The sequence below is a fragment of the Urocitellus parryii genome, chromosome 3 (assembly GCF_045843805.1).
Source record: "Urocitellus parryii isolate mUroPar1 chromosome 3, mUroPar1.hap1, whole genome shotgun sequence".
NCBI lineage: Eukaryota > Metazoa > Chordata > Mammalia > Rodentia > Sciuridae > Urocitellus > Urocitellus parryii.
The window spans coordinates 165,323,480-165,345,452 of NC_135533.1; the positions used below are offsets into that span (position 1 = coordinate 165,323,480).

The 21,973-nt window shown below is 41.5% G+C and overlaps 1 protein-coding gene across 14 annotated transcripts in view; it reads left to right on the top strand.

Annotated features, from left to right (window-relative positions):
* Cadps (calcium dependent secretion activator) overlaps nucleotides 1-21,720 on the top strand; it is a 476,750-nt gene extending 455,030 nt beyond the window's left edge. For all 14 annotated transcript variants that reach the window (XM_077795614.1, XM_077795616.1, XM_077795615.1 and 11 more), the window contains 2 exons: nucleotides 17,961-18,065; nucleotides 21,541-21,720. In XM_077795614.1, the coding sequence (XP_077651740.1) occupies nucleotides 17,961-18,065; nucleotides 21,541-21,720 (285 nt within the window). The remainder of the gene's footprint in view (nucleotides 1-17,960; nucleotides 18,066-21,540) is intronic.
* The last annotated feature ends 253 nt before the right edge of the window (nucleotides 21,721-21,973 follow it).

A 21,973-nucleotide genomic window follows, 5' to 3' on the forward strand; every position in this document is an offset into this window, starting at 1 on the left:
AAAGTCCACCCCCTTCCCCCTTTCTCTTGTGGGGGGGGTGGGGGAGGGGGAAAGTATTGGGAGAGGTGGAGGAACCAAGCCAATCAAAGTTAAAATAAAGTCTCTTTCTAGCAAGACTACTGTCTATAACATGTTGTTCCTTATAGAAAGTGGGATATGGTGGCATTTGCTTGATTAACTTGCTCGACAAAAGTGACAGCTGCTGTGGGTGCATGCGGATAAGCTGCACGGCGTAGTTCCGCCTTTGTACATCTGTCAGCAAAAAGGGAAGAATAAAGAGTGAAAAGAGACAAATTGGTCCCCAAAGACACTCCATTCAACTTAGGAGGTTTGCCCCATTCAAGCGCTCGCTGTGTGCCTCAAGTACTAAGAGCTTATTCAATTTCATTCACTCATTCGAATGAACCCACAAGTGTTTAATTTCTTATTCTGTCGCCTCAGAAAGGGGGGGTGGTGGGGGGGGGTGGAGAGGAAGGGGGAGGGAGCCTTGGGGAAGGGAAGCAGGCAGGGTGATCCTGGCCGCACATATTAACTCATGCTTTAACTGTCTCTGTGCCCAGGCCCTAGACCCCGCTGAATGCTTCCCTGGGGGACCTGGCACCGGCTTCTTACCTCCTGGCTGATGGATCCCAAAACCATCTGCAGATAGGAGGGACAACCAGCAAAACTGACATGTTTTACCTAGTGTCAGGGCAGTGGTCTGAAATTTGTGCCATTTACAGGAATGAGATGGCTGGTTCCCCCAGGGTAAGGTTTAGGTAAGCGATCTGGCAAATGTGTGGATTTTTTTTTTTTTATAATCCCAGAAAGGGGAGGGAAAAAAAAAATCAGAGTCACACGCAGTGTGAAGTAGCAAGAGGGGAATATGGTTTCCTGAGATTAAAAATAAAGCAAGAGGAAAGGGCGCCATTGGAGGCAGGGCCCAGCTGCACGCGGTAGAAACACATGTTAACTTAAGAAGCAGCATTTTGTCTCTTTCCCCCCCACCCCTGAGCCCCAGCCTCAGAACCTGTTTTCTGGGCCTCCTTTAAACAGGAAATGCTATGGGCACCCAAATGTTTCCTTTGGGGCTTTGAGATACCTCATCCAGGCCACCTGTATGTCCACTGGGCCACATCGGGTGCCTTCTCTTTTGAAACTCAACACTCCTTCCAGCTCCTGGGACCACCATCCAAGTATGGTCCCAGCCCCTCCATCCGCCTTTGTTGACTGCTTTTTGGAAACTGCTCAAAGCCATCTCTGGCTCCTAAAAAGATCATGTTCATTCTGATGAGAAATCATTCCCCAAACAGCTCACGTTCACTAAGTTGCCACAGATCTAGTCTGAAAAGCTCTTAGAAGACTTTGGAAAAGTGTTCTGGATCCAGTGATAGTTTTTGAGATTTGGTTGTCTGAATTCTGGGGCTCTGGACAGCACCTTGTAGGTGGTTATCTTTGTGTTCTTTCATGATCTCCTTGGAAATTAGCTGTTGTGGTTTGGCCTGAACCTTTCCAATAACCTCCTTATCTGAACACACTATATTAAGATTTTTCTATAGCACAGAAATGACATGAGTATACAGGCTCTGTTTTTTGCATAGTGAAGGGAATGATCGGAACCACCTCAGCCCAGGAAAACAGCTTTCTAAAGTCAGTGTGAATTTTCCAAAGTAAGAAACTTCAACTTGGGCTCTCAAAACTAATGATTCATTGTTATTACAGAAAGTTAAATATGTGCAAATTATGAAATTAGCCCTAATATGGATAACCGACCCTGTTTTAAAAAGACAAAGTTGGCACTCAGCTTTCTCTTTCCGTTCTGTATATGAGTTACAATCCTTATTTTAGAGTACGATTTCTATAATCATTTCTATATGGTATGCAAATTGCTTTTTCAGTTGCTTACGTCAATCTGCTTGCGAATTAATGCATTTTAACTCTAAATGCAGTTCCCATACCTAAGAAGCAATCAGAGGAGTGGGCAGATGCTGTTGGAGAATAATCTGAATTCAGTTCATACTGAATCCTGATCCTATCTTTTAAGACCTTGTATGCATATCAGAGAATAGTTTTCAGATAAATTATTCCTACTTCTCACATAGTTAATAGGCAGTAAGGATGTGCCACCAAAACTAGAATTTCGTTCTCGACGTAATTGAGCTTTAAATGATTGAGCAGACTTGAAAGTGTGAATTTAGATTGTAACTATACATTTTCTCAAAACAGTGGGTTCCTTTGAGAGGACAGAGGCTAAAGGCATGGGGGTCCATTTTCTCAATGCCCAGGGAGGCCTAGGACTGAATCCCTGACATATCCAGAGAAAAATAGGCCGTGGGGCTGGCGGGGTGAAGATATTGTTAAGGGTGGTCAGTTTGTTAATGCCCAAACTGCACACCTGCCCTGGGAGACCCAGGTGGCAGACAAGGGCCGGTTAGAAGCTGATTGGGGCTTAATCACATTGGCTTTATTATTTATGTCTGTTGGAGAGAGAAATAGTCTGAGCTGAGAAATTTCCAGGTACCTGAGAGAGCAGTTCCTTTCCTCTCAGACACTACAGTTCCCTGGTCCCTTTGTTTACTGTGGTAGGTGTCCACCTCTGACATTTGTGACAAGAGCTGCTCTGTGTCACAGAACTCTTGATTTTGCTGGGTTGGGTCCCTGCTGATCAGCAGGGGGTGTTAGAACAGCGGGTGCAGGGCCCAGGTTCCTTCTTTCATTGAGGAGTTGACCACTGGTTACATTTTTATTCAATTACTTAGACGCTCAGCAGTTTCAGAAGTCATGTTGTGTCCAGGCAAGCCCAGATCTCATTTTGATATCTAAATTGGATTCTTTCATTCAGGACAGCAGGGTTTTGGGGGCTAATCAAAAGAGACAGAGAGGGAAGGTGTATTTCGCTATTTGGGTAGCAAGAGTTGAACAGTGGAAGGATTTTGAAAGAGTTTGCCTTGCTCTTCATTTACCTTGATATTAAATAGGGCAAGGAGTTCTAGGGGAAAAAAATTATCTAGGAAACTCAAGGGCTCCAGATTTTCGGAGGTCAGAAGCAGAAAAAATATAATAAAAATTAAAAGCCACTTTATTACATATGGCTGATTACATTTCTTTCTCTTCCTTTGTCCTATAAAAGAAATATGTATCAATATTATATATCATAGAAGTGTACACTGAGGCTTAAAAAGTCACTACTTGTTTAGGTTGTTAGGAGAATTAAATGTATTTAATTCATATAAACCACTTAGACTAGTCCCTGGCTCCTAGCAGGGCTCACTAAATGTTTTCTGGTATTATTTTTATTGAAATTGCTAATTATTGTTATTTTTATTGTCACTCTAGAACTTCTTCCCAAAGTGGGTTCCTTGTAGTATAAATACCCTGAAAATTAAAGTAAGTGGCTCATGAAAAGTGGCTCTTCAGTCACTTTCAGTTACATCTGAAAGTCATAAAGTTAAATGCATATCTTTATTGCAGAACTTTTCAGAGAATTTAAGAAGTCGATGCCATACATAAAGTCTAAATAGCCAGATGGGCACAGTGTCACACACTTGTAATCCCAGTGACCCTTGGGAGGCTGAGGCAGGAAGATCGCAAGTTCAAAGCCAGCCTCAGCAACTTAGCAAGGCACTAAGCACCTTAGTGCGAGCTTGTCTCAAACTTTAAAAAAAATTTTAAAAAGGGATGGAGATGTGGCTTAGTGGTTGAGTGCCCCTGGGTTCAATCCCATGTCAAAAAAAAAAAAAAAAAAGTCTAAATTGACAATAGTAATAAGTTGGAATATATAGTATACGTATGTGTATTCACATACATGTCCATGTCCACAGGTCAGTGGAAAATGCAAAGCTAGAAAAGTGTATGCTGATATTACTTTTATTTTCTTTTTTAAAACTTACAATTAAATCTTAACCTGATCTTGTCCTGCGGGCATTTATGCCTGTCAATATGATAAAATTGCCACAGTTCCCCAAAAGAGCTTCCCATGTGGCCCCTCCCAGGTCTTGCAGGCGATACCTGGAGACCTGAGTGGACGACAGGACAGATCCCACAACTGGGGAGCCTGCTGGCCTTGGATGCCCACATGTTCATTCCTTTTTATTGGGCATCATTGTGTATCTTTGTGATCATTTTGAAGGCATGACACAACCCCAAATCCATTAACTTCAGAAGCACCTTGGATTCCAAAGGTGAAAGCTCTTTCCTTGCAATTTCAAAACAAGTACTCATCCTAGATAAAGAGAGGAGTAGCTTTGATTTGGAGCATTGCAGTCCAAGTATATGTCACCATTTAAATAAATAAAAAGACACAAACTCTTTGGATTGGTACAGCTGGGCTGGGAGCCCTGCGATAAGAGGTCACTGGTGTGAGTTACTATGGTAATTGAGTAGTATCAGCAATAGTTTTGCTCTCATGAGCATTAAAGCACATAATAATAGGCAAACAACAGTGGTTAAAGCAAGCAGGTAGGATTACTATGTTCTTTTGTCAGAAGTATATAATGTCTTGTAGTCAGTTTTAAAGACTTCTCAACCCCCAAATCCACCCCCCCTCCCGTCACCTGCTGAGTGATTTTGCGTGCTTAATCTCTTACCCTCAACTCCAAGCTCTCTGCTAATTTGAGGCAAATGGGTATTTCTGACATTAGATAGGGCGGCAAGGGAGCTCTGACCTAGAAAACCCGCATTCTGAAGCACCGAGCAAAAATATTCTTTCAATGATTTTGTTAAGATTCTTTTGAATGACAGGGCTGGGGAGGGGGGGGATAGCTTGCACTAAAACCCGAGGTTACAGCCTCCCAAGGAAGACGTATTTTTTTGTGTTTTGTTTTGTAGAACAAGAAAGAAGGAAAGAAAAAAAAGAAAGAAAGAAAGAGGAACTTGCCGAGCATCCCCACTCCCAACTTCCCCCATAAAACTTGTCACTTCGCATTGCCATCGCCACCCCAACAATAATCGCTCCGTGCCTATTGCTAATTGCAAGCACAGCTGAGGCCCAGCAGGGAGCCCTTGCACAGTCTCAGGCCTTTATACGAGGCTCAATCTGTTGTATGGCACTTGTTCACACACAAAAAAACTACCAGCAAAGGCAGAAAGAGGCAGAGTCACAGGTTTCTTGTAATCCCTCTGCCTCCCCGCTGACAGCCCAGCCCTAGAAGCATTCCTGGTTTTGTCCTCCTCTTTACAAAATCTGAAGTGACCTTAAGCTACTAGCATGTCAACTTCTGAATGCGGAGCTGCCGGCTCCTTCAGGTGCATTAAGGAGCAGGGGGGGGGCTACATCTGGCTTCTGCGTGTCTGTTTGCAGCACCCCTGGGGCGAGCTGTGGCTTCCTGTAACATGTAAAATATGAGTGTGAACTCAGGGTTCATGGCAAGGAACAGGAGGTCATGCCTCCATTCAGTTCTAAGTAAAGAAACTGGGAGTTTGCAGATGTTTTTCTGTATGTGTAATGACACCAACCCCCCCCCCCAGCCACCGAGCAATGGAGCGCCGGTTTTTTTTTTTTTTTTTGATAAAATGTGCCACAATCAGTGTGCTACTTGCAGATTTATTCATATCAATTTTTGCAATTTATATATTCAGAGACAAGATTGCTATTTCGGCAACTTTATGTTGGATGTCGTACGTTTGCGTCTAGAGAAAGAGGGAAGAAAGAAGTATGTGGCAGGGAGGGGTGGGCAGAGAAAGAAAAGAAATTAAGTCTGTTCCCTGGGCCACCGGCTGGGGTGTTGTCAAGGAGACAAAGCATCAGACTGGAGGGTCTGTGTCCCCCTTTTGCCCAGCGGTCACTTCCTGCCCAGGCTGGGAGCTGGGACTTCTATTCTGGCCCACAAGATGGCCCATTAGTGGCTCTTGGGAGGGGAGAGTGGGGTTTTGGGGGGGGCAGGGAACAATCCCTTCAGTAGATGAGGCCCCAGGCCACTTGAAGAAAGGTCAAGAACAGGGAGGCCCAAGAACATCCTTGGTGTGGCCCCCCATGTGGGCCTGGCAGGGGGCATTTGGTCCTTCCTTTCTGCCCTGCCACCCTCTCAGATAAGCAGGGAATTAAGCCTCCTACGAAATTCCTGCTTGCAGAAATTCCTGTTCCCAGCCTCAAGCCTCACGGGGTATTTTCACGGAAGGAAGGAAGACATTGGTGCAGCGAACACAGAGATTAATCCTCCCAGGCCTGGGGAATAAACGCTCCTCAGTGGGGCAGTGTTAATTGCCGAGCTTGGTGCAAAGATCATTTTGAGGCATTTAAGAAATACATGATTTTTATTAGTATGACTGTTCCACGTAGGAGTTATTTCTCAGCAAAGGGCAAAAGCTTTGCCTGCCTCGCATTATTAGCCTAATTCTACTTAATTGTTTCCTAAAATACGGGCTTCCTGAACACACATTCCAAACCTTAATAAGTCTGTTGTGGAGGGAATGATTCTAGATGGGGAGCTGTTGCCCTTTTGGGCAACCAAAGTCTCTAAGTGACTGAGAGCTATTTGATCAAATCCTGCTTGGAAAACTGGGGGGAGCCCCTATGGGGGACAAGGGAGAGTCTATGGAAACATACAAAGTAACGTGGCATGCAGTGCAAAAAAAAAAGAATTTTTTTTAATGGATTCTTTTTTGGTTGGATCCAATCCCCTTTGAGGAATCTCTGGGCTTCATTTAATTATCTTTCACAGATTTAGAAATGTTTGGCCCCATGGCATGTTTTAAATAAACCAAATAAATGACTGAGCAAATGCTACCAGATTTGTTCTTTGTTCTTCACACTCTCAAATCTCGACCTTGAGAAACTGTCTCAGTCCTGGGATTAAATGAAATGCCCACATTTATCCTATAAAGAATTTTTTTTCCCTCTTTTTGGAAAATAGGGTTGAGTGTTCCCAGATAAGAATATATGTACAGCTACCCATCTGAACTTTCCTAAGCAAAGTTTCCTTTTCAGTATGAAAAATGATTTTGATTTCCCATTTTTTCTCTTCTGGTAGTAAAATTATATAATGTCAAATGTACCATCTTGATCATTCCAGAGTATACAGTTCCATAGCATTAAGTAAATTCACGGTATTGTCCAACCCATCTCTATAGCTCCTTTCATCTTGAAAAACTGAAACTCTATAATCATTAAAACACAATATTCTATTTCTCCTCCCTTATCCCCTATCAATCACCATTTCTGTTTCTGTGAATTTGACTTCCTTTTTTAAAAAATTTGTTCTTTTTAGATTTACATGACAGTACAGTGCATTTTGACATATTATACAGACATGGAGTCTAACTTCCCGTTCTTTTGGTTGGACATGATGTGGAGTTTCACTGGTCATGTATTCATATATGAACATAGGAAAGTTATGTCCGGTTCATCCCACTGTCTTTCCTAGTCCCATCCCTCCCCTCCCTTCCCTTCATTTCCCTTTGTCTAATCCAATGAACTTTTATTTTTCCTGCTCTCCTTATTGTGTGTTAGCACCCACTTATCAGAGAGAACATTTAGCCTTTGGTTTTTTGGGATTGGCTTATTTCACTTAGCATGATCATGGTGTCCAGTTCCATCCATTTATCAGCAAATACCATAACTTCATTCTTCTTTTTGGGCTGAATAATATTCCATTGTGTATATGTACCACATTTTCTTTATCCATTCATCTGTTGAAGGGCACTTAGGTTGGTTCCATAGCTTAGCTATTGTGAATTGAGCTGCTACAAACATTGATGTGGCTTTAAGAATTTGACCTGTCTTGATTACCTCATATAGGGAAATCATACAGTATCTGTCTTTTTGTGATTGGCTTATTTAACTTGACATTATCCTAACCGTGCATCCATTTGGGGTTTATGACAGGATTTCCTGGACTTTTTAGGCTAAGTAATATTCCATTATATGTATCTATGACATTTTGGTTTTCCATCCCTCCCTGGATAGACACTGCTTTCTCCCCTTGGCTATTGTGAATGATGCTGCTCTGAGCACAGGTGTGCAAATATCTCTCTGCGATCCCACTGTCAATTTTTTTTTTTTGGATCGATTCCCAAAAGTGAAATTGCTAGATCACCCAGCTTTCAATAATGTTACCCACTCAGATTGTGGCAATGGTGGAAGGGTGGTATTTGCCTTTGGTTGGAAGTAGTATTTGCAACTGAAAATCACATTTAAGACTCTGTCTTCCCGTCACTGATGTTCCTGTCTTGAAGTAGATATCTCTGAATTGATCTTTGACTTTATTTTCTCATTCAGAGGTGTTAAACTGTTTCCAGGAGTATCATGATTATTAGGAAAGAAAGCCTTTCAGAGACCATCGTGTCTCCTTGCAGATGACCGTCCACTTCATCAAGACAGGAGTTTGGGTAGCATAAAAGGGGATTGTGTTATTTGTGGGGTTTCATACAGTCTGGTTGATTCGGCAGCAGCAAAATCATTAACAGTCTGGCTTTGGCTAGCTTGTGTAGCTTGTTGTGACTGCCAACTAGTTAACCAAACCACTGAAAAAACACAGAATATATCTTCCTGAGAGAGATACGTGTAAGGCCCATGTAAGCTAAGCTTTGAATTAAGCTTACCTACTTGATTGCTTTCTGGAAGGATCCTTCTAGACTCTTACCTCTCCTTGTATTCAGCCCATGCAATGAATATTGATAGGTCTGAGATGCATAAAGAATCCAAGTTTAGATTCACTATTTGGATCATTCGCTTGAAATCTGGATACTGAAGATCTTATTGTTGGATATTTCTCCACATTTCAGGTTTAAAGAGATAAACTTTGCTCATGTGAAAAATAACTGTTTATTTGAATAAAAGAATACCATGGGGCTGGGGTTGTGGCTCAGTGATAGAGTGCTTGCCTAGCACATGTGAGGCACTGGGTTTGATCCTCAGCACCACATTAAAATAAAGATATTTTTTAAAAGAATATCATGATATTATTTAGGTCCTTTCCAAGGGGGTTAAAATAAAATTGCTCCCAAATGCTAATTTCCAAGTTCCTACAGAAGTAACCATTTTAAGCAGTGATAGTTTAAATTCATTTTTTTAAAAAATGTCTTTTGCACTATCCCCCCCACCCACCCACCCCCAGTAGGAGAAGAGGCTAAAGGCAAAGGAGCTTTATTGTCCCAGCTCCAAGTTGTAGGTGACTAGAGTGTGAGACGGCCACTGTCTTTTGGCCTGCTCCGTTAGTGAGCCCTCAGAGAGGTGCGGTCCTGCTTTCAGGCTTGGGCCATTTGAACAACTACAGCAAGCTTTGCAAAGACTTCCAACCCAAAGATGAGTTTTTACGCATCCAAAGAAATATAGAGGTAGGAAAAAAATCCGTCTTCAGTTGAAAAGGACATTTTGGGGCATTGGGGAAGGTCATGGGGCTACTCCAAGTCCTCCGTTTTGGATGACTGGTTTTGGCTTTGTGCTTTTAGCAGAGCGTCCTGAAGCTGTGGCTGGGAAATACCCATCTCTGATGGGTTTCAGAAGATCAGATCCTCAATGACAGTGACACTCAAGTGGGGCAGAAGCCATTGAATGGCTTCCCCTTTCCAGAAAGCATTCAGATGATATGCCCTTTAGAAAGGGTTTACTTGGCCCTTGGGGAGCTCTGACAAATCCTGAGATATGAAGTTTTTTGCCTATTTGGCAGAGATGGCTTGAACGAGCCAGGGATTTTTTTGGTCATACCCTCCCTGAATCTTTGATTAGAACACTAAACACAGTCAGATCCCCGAGAGACTCATGGAGCCTTGGAATTGTGGCTTAGGGTGATCAGGCTACGGTTACTTCAGTAGACATTAAAAAGACCCTGGATGATATTTTTCACAGGTTCTTAAATTACCCAAATTGTATGGTAGAAACATGCACGGAAAGCTTTGAACATGAAATATTTCATTACAGTATTTCAATTCGGCCATTTAAACTGGTGGTGGGAATATTTTTCCCCCCTCATTAATAATAACTCCCCTTTGTCACTAAAAACAAAGCTAAGAGCTTAGTCACATGGGTGTGGTCAAGGGATTATCTTCCTCTTGGACTCCTTGCCAACAGATACAATGTCATTTCTTCATTAGACAGGATGCTGAGCCAGTTTCTCTGATGGATGGCTGCGTTGAGTTGGAGAAAGGGTACTTTCCAGAAAAAAAGATAAAATCCTCCAGCTTTCACTGTGTCTCTTTAGTCCCCAGACACAGGTTGGTTACCACTCTGTTACCAAATTACCTGCTTGCTCAGGCATTTTTAGGAGAATGGGAACTGCTCAGAATATTTTATACAGTTCTGAACAGCTTGCCCTTGGGGAGATTTGATTTCTTCCTTATCAAGCAGGGTGGGATAACATGGCTCACGTCATAATGGCTAATGCTTCGTATGTGCCTGGCCCATTGAAAGGATTTGAGACATATTGACTCATTTAATCCCATCAACCCTCAGTAGGTTTTATTATTATCCCACTTACCAGAGGAGAAAACCAAGGCACAGAGAGGTTAAAAGGGTTCAATCAAGACTGACACACAAAGCCAGGCATGGGGGCATATGCCTGTAATCCCAGCAGCTCAGGAGGCTGAGGCAGGAGGATCACAAGTTTAAAGCCAGCCTCAGCAAATAAGGCAACTCAGTGAGTCCCTGTCTCTAAATAAAATATTTTAAAAGGTTAGATAGAGATGTGGCTCAGTGATTGAGTGCCCCTGGGTTCAATCCCTGGTACCAAAAAAAAAAAAAGATTCACACACAGGAGTGCTGGGTCAAGTGGATTCTGGTAGCCACCAGGATGCCGTGCCTAGAAGACTTTTGAGTCCCTGATCCATCTCTTGCTAGCTACTATTACTTTACCTCCCTGAGCCTCTGTTTCCTCATCTGAAAAATGAAACTATGGGTGATCCAACTCTACTATGGCACTGTTTAGAGTTAGGCTATGAACTGTATAGATATTATCTGCCTTGAGTCCCTGGTACATATGGTTTAAACACGCCAATTTCAAAGGAAATGCATATTTAGAATGAACACAGTTCCTGGTGAATTTTAGTTGTTGTTCAGGCTGAGGATATGTTCAACAGAGTCTTGAGTTTTAAAGAGATTGAAGTGACACACATCTGTAATCCCTGTGACTCAGGAGGCAGAGGCAAGTTCAAGGCCAGCCTCAGCAACTTAGTGAGTACCCCTGGGTTAAATCTCTGCAACACACACACACACACACACACACACACACACACCTTATTCTAATGGTACATATCTAAATATTATTCTCAGTTATAGACACAGGGCTGTGTGCCTTGGTGTATGTGTGTGTGGTTACCCGTGCGCATGTACAAATGCTATAACTGTACATGTTTGGCCAGAGTGAGATACCTATAATATGCATGTTATACATCAGTAAAAATTTTTCTTTAGGAAAAAAAAAAGAAAAGCAATAGGTAGAACTGAGTTTTGCACTGGACTGTTTTCATTAAATTGTTTCTCTGACAGCACTGCCCTATGACATCTTCAATTTTACGAGAGAAACATTTTTCCCCTGATGTGAAAACTCTTGACTGTTTTGCTCTCCCTTTTTTACTAAAACTTTTACAGCATATATAATTTTTTAGGACTGAAGTTTTGATCCATATTATGCCTCTTTTATCTCTAACACTGTTAGGAAAACCCGAGCCATTGTGATGAAGGTAGCTTTGTATGCTCATGGTGAAAAATCTCTCCCACTAGCAATTGCAGAGCTACCAACATAAAATAAGAAGAAAAGGTAGGACTTTGAAGAAAAGGAAAAACTGTGTTAATTCTAGCTAAGAAAGAATATCCTGATCCACTTGAATCAAACCATGTAATATGATGTATTAAGAACTATGTAATGTTATGAACGACCAATAAAAAAAAAAATAATAATAATAATGTTTAAGGTGACAGATATTTTTAAATCTGATCTAAACATTATATAATGCATATCTTTATCAACATATTAAATAGTACCCCACTAATATGTATAATTTTATATTTTTATGAGCCAGTAAAAATAATTAAATTTTTTTAAAAATAAAAAAAAAAAAAAGAATATCCTGGGCTGGGGTTGTAGCTCAGTGGTGGAGTGCTCGCCTAGCATGCATGAGGCACTGGGTTCCATCCTCAGCACCACATAAAAATAAAGATATTGTGACCACCTAAAACTTAAAAATAAGTATTTAAAAAAAAGAATATCTTTCATCCTCTTACAAATTTTTCTAATCATTTCTGTCAAGCACAATCAAGATTGGCAGCCAGGTGCAATGGTACACGCCTATAATCCCAGCAGCTAGGGAGACTGAGGCAGCAGGATTGAGAGTTCAAAGCCAGCCTCAGCAACTTAGCAAGGCCCTAAGCAACTCAGGGAGATCCTGACTCTAAATAAAATACAAAATAGGGCTGAGGATGTGCCTCAGTGGTTAAGTGCCCCTGGTACCTCCCCACACCGTGTGCCAAAAAAAAAAAAAAAAAAAAAAGACTCTAAAGTCTTATAGAATGGTCTGGTCTGACAGGGGGTTTGCATAAGTTCAGGAGATAATAAATTGCCCTTGTGACGGGTGCATATGGAATACAGTACATGGCCCCATCTCCCGTCTGTTCCTTATTTCCATTGTCACTCATCTGTGAGATGTGTTTTGTTCTGAAAACAAATGTCCCCATTAACAGTAATGTCTCTTTAGGACATCAAATTAATATCCATATGTCAGGGGTCAAGAATTAAGACTTATTAAGTGACGGTGGCAGAAAAACAACATCACTGATTGACATCGCTGATTGGAGATTACCCAGATTTAAGCAAAAGCCCTACACTGGTTCCTATGAACCCTTCCTTGTCCAGTGAGGTGCTAATTATTCATCTTGTCTCTCAATCCTGCATTTTTCTGGGGAATAAAGTTTCCAGTGAATCGAAGGGCAAATGCTAGGGAGGAGTGAATGAGTCACCTCAATTGCAAAATAGATGGAAAAATCTGATACATGTAATCATCAAGATCAATTCACATTTTAATACAACATTTTAAAAATCACAATCAATGCAAAAGAATCCATGGTGAATGAAATATCAAAATTGTAATTAAAGTCACTATTCAATCCTGCTTTTGCACAGTTGCATTTCGCTGCCTCAAACTAATCCTGGAGGTAGTGAAGCTTGAAGCTACAAAGAGACATGTCATGTGTAAGGATTCCTCCATATGAAGTCAGTATGTTTGCAGGCAGAATATGTGACCTTAGTATATCTGCCTGTCACTGACCTCAGCTTCTATTAGAAATAGACCAAGGGGAAAAAAAATGTTTTGTTGCAAACTTGAAAGTCCATATTATGTTTCTGAGAGTCATGTGATGGCTAAATTTTATTGAGTGCTTATTATGTGGTAGTCACTGTACTGGGCACTTTACATAAATTATCTCTTTTAATGCTCACACTAATCCTATGAAGTAGGTATGGCATTAACCCCAAGAGGAGACTGAGGGTCAGAGAGTTAAGCAGTTTGCTTGAGGTTATCCAGATAATAAGTCTCCAACCCTGGCGGAAGCTGTACTTATCACCATGGGGTTTGAGAAGTCGCTCATTCTTTGAATCCTTTTAGCCGAAGACTTTAATCCAGAACAGTATCATTTAAAATATGCTGTATGCACCCAAGATAGGTTTGGGTGATGATCTACCACGGCATGATTTTCCAACAGAATTGCATCGCTAAGAGTTACTCTGTGTTTGATAAGTCTTATGCATGGTATCGAAACAGTCTGCTTTCTCCCTTAGGGTTTTTTTTTTTTAATCCCTTAGATTGAGAGACAGAAAAAAATAAATGAGAAATGATGATGGTGTCAGTTGAGGTGGGGGAGGAGAGAGTAATAGTGACGACAGTGGTAGGGGGCTCACATTTATGGCAGCCAGTTACCGTGATGCATGAGCATTACTTTATTTACTCATCAGAAAAAGACTAGAAAAAAACTGTTCCGTTCCCATTTTCATCAGGAAACTGAGTCACTGAGATTGTAAGTAACTTGCTTTAGATCACAAACTCTGGTATGTGTTAGGGCCTGTGCTTTTAACCACCAACCTGTAAAGAGTAGAAAAGAATTAAATGGTAAGGATTTTGATCAGCCTTCCAGATCCTTTTATTTTTATTTATTTATTTACTTTGTACCAGGGATTTGAACCTGGTACAAACCTGAGCCACATCCTCAGCCCTTTTTATATTTTATTTAGAGACAGGGTCCCACTGAGTTGCTTAGGGCCTTGCCAAGCTGCTGAAGCTGGCTTTGAACTTGGGATCCTCCTGCCTCAGCCTCCTGAGCCACTGGGATGACAGGTGTGCACCACCGCACCCAGCCCAGCTCCCTTTAAATAGAACCTTCAGATGGAGTTGCAGCTACTGGAGAAGATCCAGCTTTTCTAGGGCCCTGAAACCCAGGGACCATACATGTGATGGACATCTCTTTGGGTTCCAAGGGGAAAACAGTCACAGATTCATCCCCCCAGGGACATATTTTAAAGAAGCTCAGGCTACTGCAGATTTTATTCTCTACTGCTTTTTCTTTTTTTTTCTTTTTTTTTTTTTTTTTTTAGGATTAAAATAACCTTACTTAGGAAGTTTTGAATTAATATACCTGAATTTAGGGAAGGCAACCAAGAAGTCGTGATTCGACTTAAATACGTAGTAGTGCATGTTGCTGGCTCTCAATTCTTTTTCCTCCCCATTTAGAGTACATTTTATCAAAAATTTAGTGCCCAGGTGTTAGGATAGCTCCAGAAAAGGCATATCCGAACCAAAGACAAAAACAAAATGGGGAGAACTTAAAATGTTTTATGAATTTCATCTTTTGAAGAATCATAACAAATCTGCTGCATTAGCATTGATCTCAAATAAAGCAACCCTGATTAATAAGCACTGGGAGCCCCATGAGGAAGAGCAAGAATAACTCAGACACCCGGTAATTCACTGATAAATATTTAACAATTGGCTTTCTAGGAGGGAGAAAGCCCTGGTCTGTGGCGTTTGCCAATGTCTGTGGCATAAAAACCTCCTCTGTGGCCTGTTTCTAACTGTCTGCGTGGTGTCCCTAAATGTGGACTTGGGAGGAGATGCACAGTGCCAGCTCTCAGGACCAGCATGTGACTGTATCTGCATGGCGGGGAGGGAGAGGAATGGATGATCTGCTATTTCAGTCCACTGGAGAGCTTGCCGCTTCTGGCATCACTCAGTGTGTGCTTGGACAAGTCACTTGTCCTCGCCTCCTCTCCCAAGGGTACTCTGGAAGATCCCTTTTACCGCTAACATTTTTAAAGTTCTAGAAGGCAGCGCCTCCTGCTTTCTCTGACTTCCAAATGCCTTTAAGCGCCTTTCTGGAAAAACCAAGTTAGCTCTGTGCTGATTCCAAAAGTGCCTCCAATTTCATCTACTGAGCATAAGGTTTGGAAAGGAGTGACTTACTCCCTTTTGCCTCTTTAAATGTGCAGCCAATGGGGCATCATACATTTTTTACACTTCTTTTGCTAGATGTGAGATCCAGGAGGAAAAGCATGGATGTTCCAGGGTTTTCTTGTTCTCCTGGGGTGGGAATCTGCGTGTGAGGCACTGATCCCTTGCTGTATACTTTCCCTACCTCCCTACCCTTCCAGAAGCAGAGCAAGATGCTTGATAGCAGGCTACCTTTTTATTTGTATTTTTATTTATTTTGTTTTTTTTTAAATTATTTTAAAACCAAGAGTGGGAACTGCCTATATAAAATGAAAGGGGGGGTGCTATTTTTTTTTTAATTTCCTGAAAGGTGGCACGTCTCTCAGCAAAGAGAAAAAGGCATGTTGCACAAGGCTTGCTGGCAGTGATATAAGCCAGCGCCGGTTTGTCTGTTGTCACAGCCAAAGCAAAATGCCACCTCTGCCTAGAAGCCAGAGTGCCACACTCCTCTTTTGTGTCCCAGAGATGTATCCATCATGAAGCTCTGGGCTTGTAGTTTGGCCAGGAAGTCACCAAGGTTGTTTTGAAGGTCATCTTCCAACCCCAGGAAGCCAAGGTCAAAGGCAGAGTTTTGTTTTGTTTTGTTTTGTTTTTTGTTTTTCTTGACTCTCAAAATCATCAGATTCAGCAAACAAAGATGAAATTTGAGGCCTGGGGTGAGCCCAGGACAGTCCCCAGTTGCCTAGAGTAAGGTTAGACTGCACAAACACCCGTGACCCATGACAGCCCTGTCTCCAGACCCCTTCTTAACAAACCCAGATGCCATAGAAGCAAATGCTCCAGAATCCCAAGGCAGGAGGTGCCAAAAACACTCCCCCACCACCAACTACCACCAAAAAAAAAAAAAAAGTTTCAGTAAAATATTCTCACCCCTAGAGGGGAAAACCTGTCCATGCCTGAAGAAAATTGACCCTAGCCATCTCTCCCCTCTCCATGGGGTGAACTGTACATGTCACACACACACATGCACACCAAAAAAAAAAAAAAAAAAAAATCCCCCACCCGCCTGCTCCCTGGGGAAGGACAGAAGGTTCCTAAAACTGACAGTTTCGCCTCCATGATCTTTAAAAGAGCAGGAGTTGGCTGTGAGGCTTCAGTGCTGCCTCGATTGGGGTAGTGTGGTCTCTGTGGAGGCTGGGCTCCAAAGAGAGCCACAATTGGCTCTGATGAGCAAGGAGCCTAGCTAGGAGAGAGATTGCAAAGAGGGCTTCTGGATGCCATGGCTGAGACTGTGTCGTTTCTTGCAAGGTGAAACTTGGCAGTTCTACCTTGCAAGTAAAAACCCAAATTAATTTTTTTTTTTAAGAAATTAAGTCAGAAACAAGGCTTCAGAAAAACTGTGAGTGTTAGGCATAAACTGATTTTGGATGATCTTTAGGTGAGAAAGGGTGGAGTTACCATCGGAAACATGTTTTTATTTATGCTTTCTGAGTCCCCACTGCTGTGTGATGTGAGTGTGGTGTGTGTGTATTGGTTAGCGTGAGAGTGTGCTTCCTCTCAATTCTCTAACCATTTTTTTCTTTCTTTTTCTTTTTCTTTTCTTTTTTCTTTTTTTTTTGCCTCTTTTCTGTGCACACTTCATATAGATGCCCTATAAATAAATATATAGGTCCATCCACACCTTTTCAGTTTATTTGTAAATTGTTTGGTATAAGCAGCAGAGCGTAATGAAACCTGGTGAAGTTTAAAAGATTAGATTTTTTTTTCATACTGACACTTCATAACACTGTTCATATGTCTCCGAGTGAGATTTATGAATATATGAGCAGTACTGCAAAATTATACTGCACCAGAGACTTCCTGCACCACAGGGGTGGCAGTCTAAAGTGACACAGCTTCAAGCATTTTTCACAGACAAGAAGCAAAATTTAACCCCCTTAAGGGGAAGTATGATTTCAACAGCTTGAAATGAGCTCATTTGTAAATGGGTTTTTTTTCCCCTTCTTCTTCCATAATTTTTTGGTGTTAATATTAAAACAGATTGCACAGCCAATATAAGGGCACATGGGCTGCCCAGAGTAGAGTTTGGCCCTTAAAGAGAAATAATCATTCATTGTCTTTATCAGAAACACTCCAATTGGGTAAACGGAGGTAAACGTCTCCCCCAGTTCATAAGGCTCTCAGCCTGATTCCCAGAATTGTACTTCACAGACAGAGGTCCGGGGCTTTCCAAAGGTAAGTTGCAATGCACATTAAATAGTTCAGTGGAGAAGCCCCCATCTCTCTGGACATCCGAGACAATAGCATTAGGAAATCAGGAATGCTTTGAATCAACGCTGAGTAAAGTAAACCAATTCCAAAGAGAATCAGAAGAGCAAAAGGTGGACTATGTATGGAATGTCTAGAGTAGCGGAGTTCTACCTTAGCTTCAGAGTCCACACCGCTCTCATTTAGACCCATCCAGCACCTTGCGGCTTTATGTGAATTAATGTTCATGATCTCTGTGCTTGCAAACTCTCTTTAACCACTTTGTTTCCTCCTGGAACAGAGCAGGGTGCTCAAACGTGGTCTGTTCCCTGTCTGCCCCGTCAACGCTCCACGATGCGTTGGCTGGAGAACTTCTGTCTCTTTTTCAGCAATGGTACAACAGCTCTATGAACGTCATCTGCACCTGGTTGACAGACCGGATGGACCTACAGCTTCACATATATCAGTTGAAAACACTAATTAGGATGGTAAAGGTAAAAGAAAAAAAATAATTATTCTCTTTTGCAAATAGCTTACTGAAATACATTTCATTCCCAAGCTGCAGAACTTCCTTAACACAAAGAATATCTACATACATATAAAACGCATACAAGATGATTTCTAAAACAGTTACCTCCCATAAGGAAAACCAATGAAATCACTTTGTGATGCCTGGTTAATTTTTATTTAGACTTTAATAAAAAGGAATTTGATATCTTTATCCAGATAGAAAAATACTTTTATGTATTTGCCATTTAAAAATACAACAGAGGCCACCTCCCTTGCTTTATATTTTAAAAGCTGGCTTTAAGTGCCGTTGATGCTAATCACATAAATTACGAATTTCACTTATGGTTTAATTAAATAAAATTTTGCCACAATTAATTTAATGGAAATATTTACCTCCAGCTATTTCTAAAGATGTCCTGTGATCATTATCAGAATGCAAATCAATATTGTTCTCATAGTTAATTGAAGTAGTGTCTCTTCCAAGGCGTGTATACAATCAAATGTAAAGGATCACAAAGGTGAGATAACATACCCTCAAAGTAGCTTTTTTTCCCTGTTCTTGTGTGTGTGCCTTGAACTAATGATAATTATTTCAGCGTGAAATCTCAGTGGTTTACATGAAATAATAAGATCACAGAAGGGGGTAAATACGTTTTTGATCATTTCAGTTTCCATTTGATGCTTCACCCGTGGAGGTTTTTAAAACATTCGTATGCAAAACTCCTATTCAAAGCACAACGTCTCTTTTAAAATACTTGAACCCTCAAGGTAGCTGAATTTCTGGGGTTTTTTTAACAGTGTGCCAAAAGTCTTCCCGGCACTCACCCCCACCCCATTTCCTGGTCCCTTTTGGATTAGCAACTACCTCCCCTGAAGGTATTCCTGGACCCCAGTGCTGACTTACAACCAATTACTGTTTGGTTGTGTGTAATTAAGGAGCGTTATCATCATCTGCATTTGATCTCACAGAGCGTCTGCCCAGGAAAGGTTACAGGCAGCAAGAGTACTGTAGCTCTTTAAAAAGAAATGTATGCACTTGAACTACGAACCTGTCTTTTTCCCTTTTTTAATTTTTTTCTTTTCTTTGCTTCTTTAAGGCAAACTCACTAGCCTCTTGAATTCCATTTTCTGAGTATGAATACGCCTGGGCAGAGTTGGGGTCAGATTTTCTGTTTGACCTGAAAAGAAGACATAATTTAGAATACCTTAAAAATGATCTCCCCATCACTGGTATTTCCAGATCTCTGTTGAGAATTCACCCCATTTAATTAAGAAATGATATGTCAGAGAGAAGCCTTAATGTTCACCATCTGCCAAACACACTCGGGCGCACATACATGCATGAGAGCACACACGAACCACAAGAGGGACAACACGGAAAGGTCATGCCACGGGAGTCCCTTCACTTTCACCAAAACCGGGCCCAGCTGAATGAAGGCCGTGACACAGGGGTAGGAAACAGAATTTCCACCTCTGTGCCAAGTCCGTGACCCAGAGGTCTCCTTCTCCAGGGCAAATTTCCAAGGATATTTGGCTTTCTTTCTTGTCTCAACAGACACCCCGTTTATTCATCCATTCATTCATTATTCAGCAAGCATGTATTCATTCATCCAACACTGGGTAACGATGAGGCAAAACCCTCCCCGTGTATCACCAGATGGAGGATTCAAAAGTGACTAGACACGGCCTCTACCCTTAGGCACTCGGAGTCCGGTCGGGGAGCGCACTGCTCTGGAATTTGTATAAAGGGGAGAAATGCTAGAGCTGTTTTAGCTTTATTTTTTCTCTCCTGTTCCGGCAACAATTATGGTATTCTAAGTGGCCATAGAACATCTGATTGAAAAGTTCAAAAATTCCAGTTGATCCACTCATTTTCCGCCTACACCAGGACTCAGACTCCCGCTTCTTGCGCTCAAGGCAGAGACACCACTCAGGCACCGACCTGGCTTCTTCTTCCTGCTCTTCAGAAAACCTGCAGCTTGATCCATGATTTGGGTCGACCTTATACATTCAGTTCATATTAAGAGGGAAGGAAAGCTCTATGGGTAATCCTGCTGGAGCATTGGGCATAAAATAGCAAAGAGGGAACATAGCCATCTTGCACGTAATCTTACATTATGGGGCTTCTCTAAGCCAAGCAGTCATTGACTCTACATCATCATAATGTATGACCTTCAGAGGAGGTTGGCCTTGCAATTGTTAACACTGTGATTGCATTGGATTACTATTGAAAATAGAAATAATGGTCTGGCACAGTGAAGCAGGCCTGTAATCCCACCGGCTTGGGAGATTGAGGCAGGAGGATTGCAAGTTCAAAGCCAGCCTCAGCAAAAGCAAGGTGCTAGGCAACTCAGTGAGACCTTGTCTCTAAATAAAATACAAAAAAAGGGCTGGGGATGGGGCTCAGTGGTTGAGTGCTCCTGAGTTCAATCCCCATACTAAAAAAAAAAGAAAAAGAAATAATGGCAAGAGTGATACTGAAACAGGTTAAGACTCCTTCTCTGGCCCCTTTAGCAAATTTCCTATATCAATAGGAGAAGCAAACAGCAGAATCAGTAGCTAAAATGATATGCAGTGTGATGAGCAGAATTGTAGTTACACAGAGACCTTTTTTAAAAAAAAAAAAATTATGAAGTAGACAACAGCCAGATGCTTCTGGTCATGTTCAATTAACACTAAGGGATTTCTAGCAAAACAGTCCTTAGGATACCTAAGGAAATCCGAAAGAAATTGCCTGAAGGAACAAAGAAAGAACTTGTGGTACAGTAATCCCAAACCATTGTTCTTGAAAAAGAGCCAAATTTCTTCCCTGAGAGCATAAAGTTGTGAACGGAATCAATACAGTTCTTTCCCAAGGAGATGAGAAATGAGTCACATGCTTGCACCATATTGATGAGGCATTAGCGCTCCATCTTGCCCATAATTGTTGCTGCCCGTAATAGGTTTCATATACCAATATACATATGTCTATCTTGTGAATGAGACAGAGGGATATGGCTCATGCAATTAAAAGACTCAAAAATTCCAAAGACCAGACTGTAACTGAAATAATAAAATACCATAATCACTGGATCCATTATTTATACATTATAGCCCCTTAACACTGTCGATCATATTATTTTATTCGAACCTAAGAGAAAGAACCAGACCCCCTCCCTCCCCCCACAAAAAAAAGAACCAAAACAATCATGGAACATTTCCCTTTATGGAATTGAATAAACACAAGCTTATGTTCTTTGCTTTGTCTCATCTAATACAGTTTATCCTGTCACAGTTTCTCATTTTCTGTCATTTAATGAATCTCAGTTTTCAGTACAAGTGAAATCTGAGCACGGTGGCTTTTTATCTGGCAATGCATAAAGAGTGACATTTAGCAGAAGGTCACACCTGCTTTGCATCCTCTCCCTACCCACCTTGGAGACGGTATCTCCCTTATCATTTCATCTTTTCCCTCCTTAGAAAACCTATAGAGATTTCCGATTGCAAGGGGTCCTGGATTCCACCTTGAACAGCAAGACCTACGAGACCATCCGGAACCGGCTCACTGTAGAAGAAGCCACGGCCTCAGTGAGCGAGGGTGGGGGCCTGCAGGGGATCAGTATGAAAGACAGCGACGAGGAAGATGAAGAAGATGATTAGACCATTTGGTCCTTCGAGTCCACTGGGACTGTCCTGTAATCAATGCATGTCCTTAGTCTGTTAGTTAACTCCATTAGGGAATTTTCTGTCAACTACCATGCCCATGAGATGTTTACCAATACAATTGCCATTTTAGCTATGTGGTACCAAGATTAGCAAATGACCTTCCAATCCATTGGTTTCCTTATTTCCATGTCTATATGTTTACAAGCAATATGGCGCACCATTCTTTAAATACTGTTCATGGAGAATA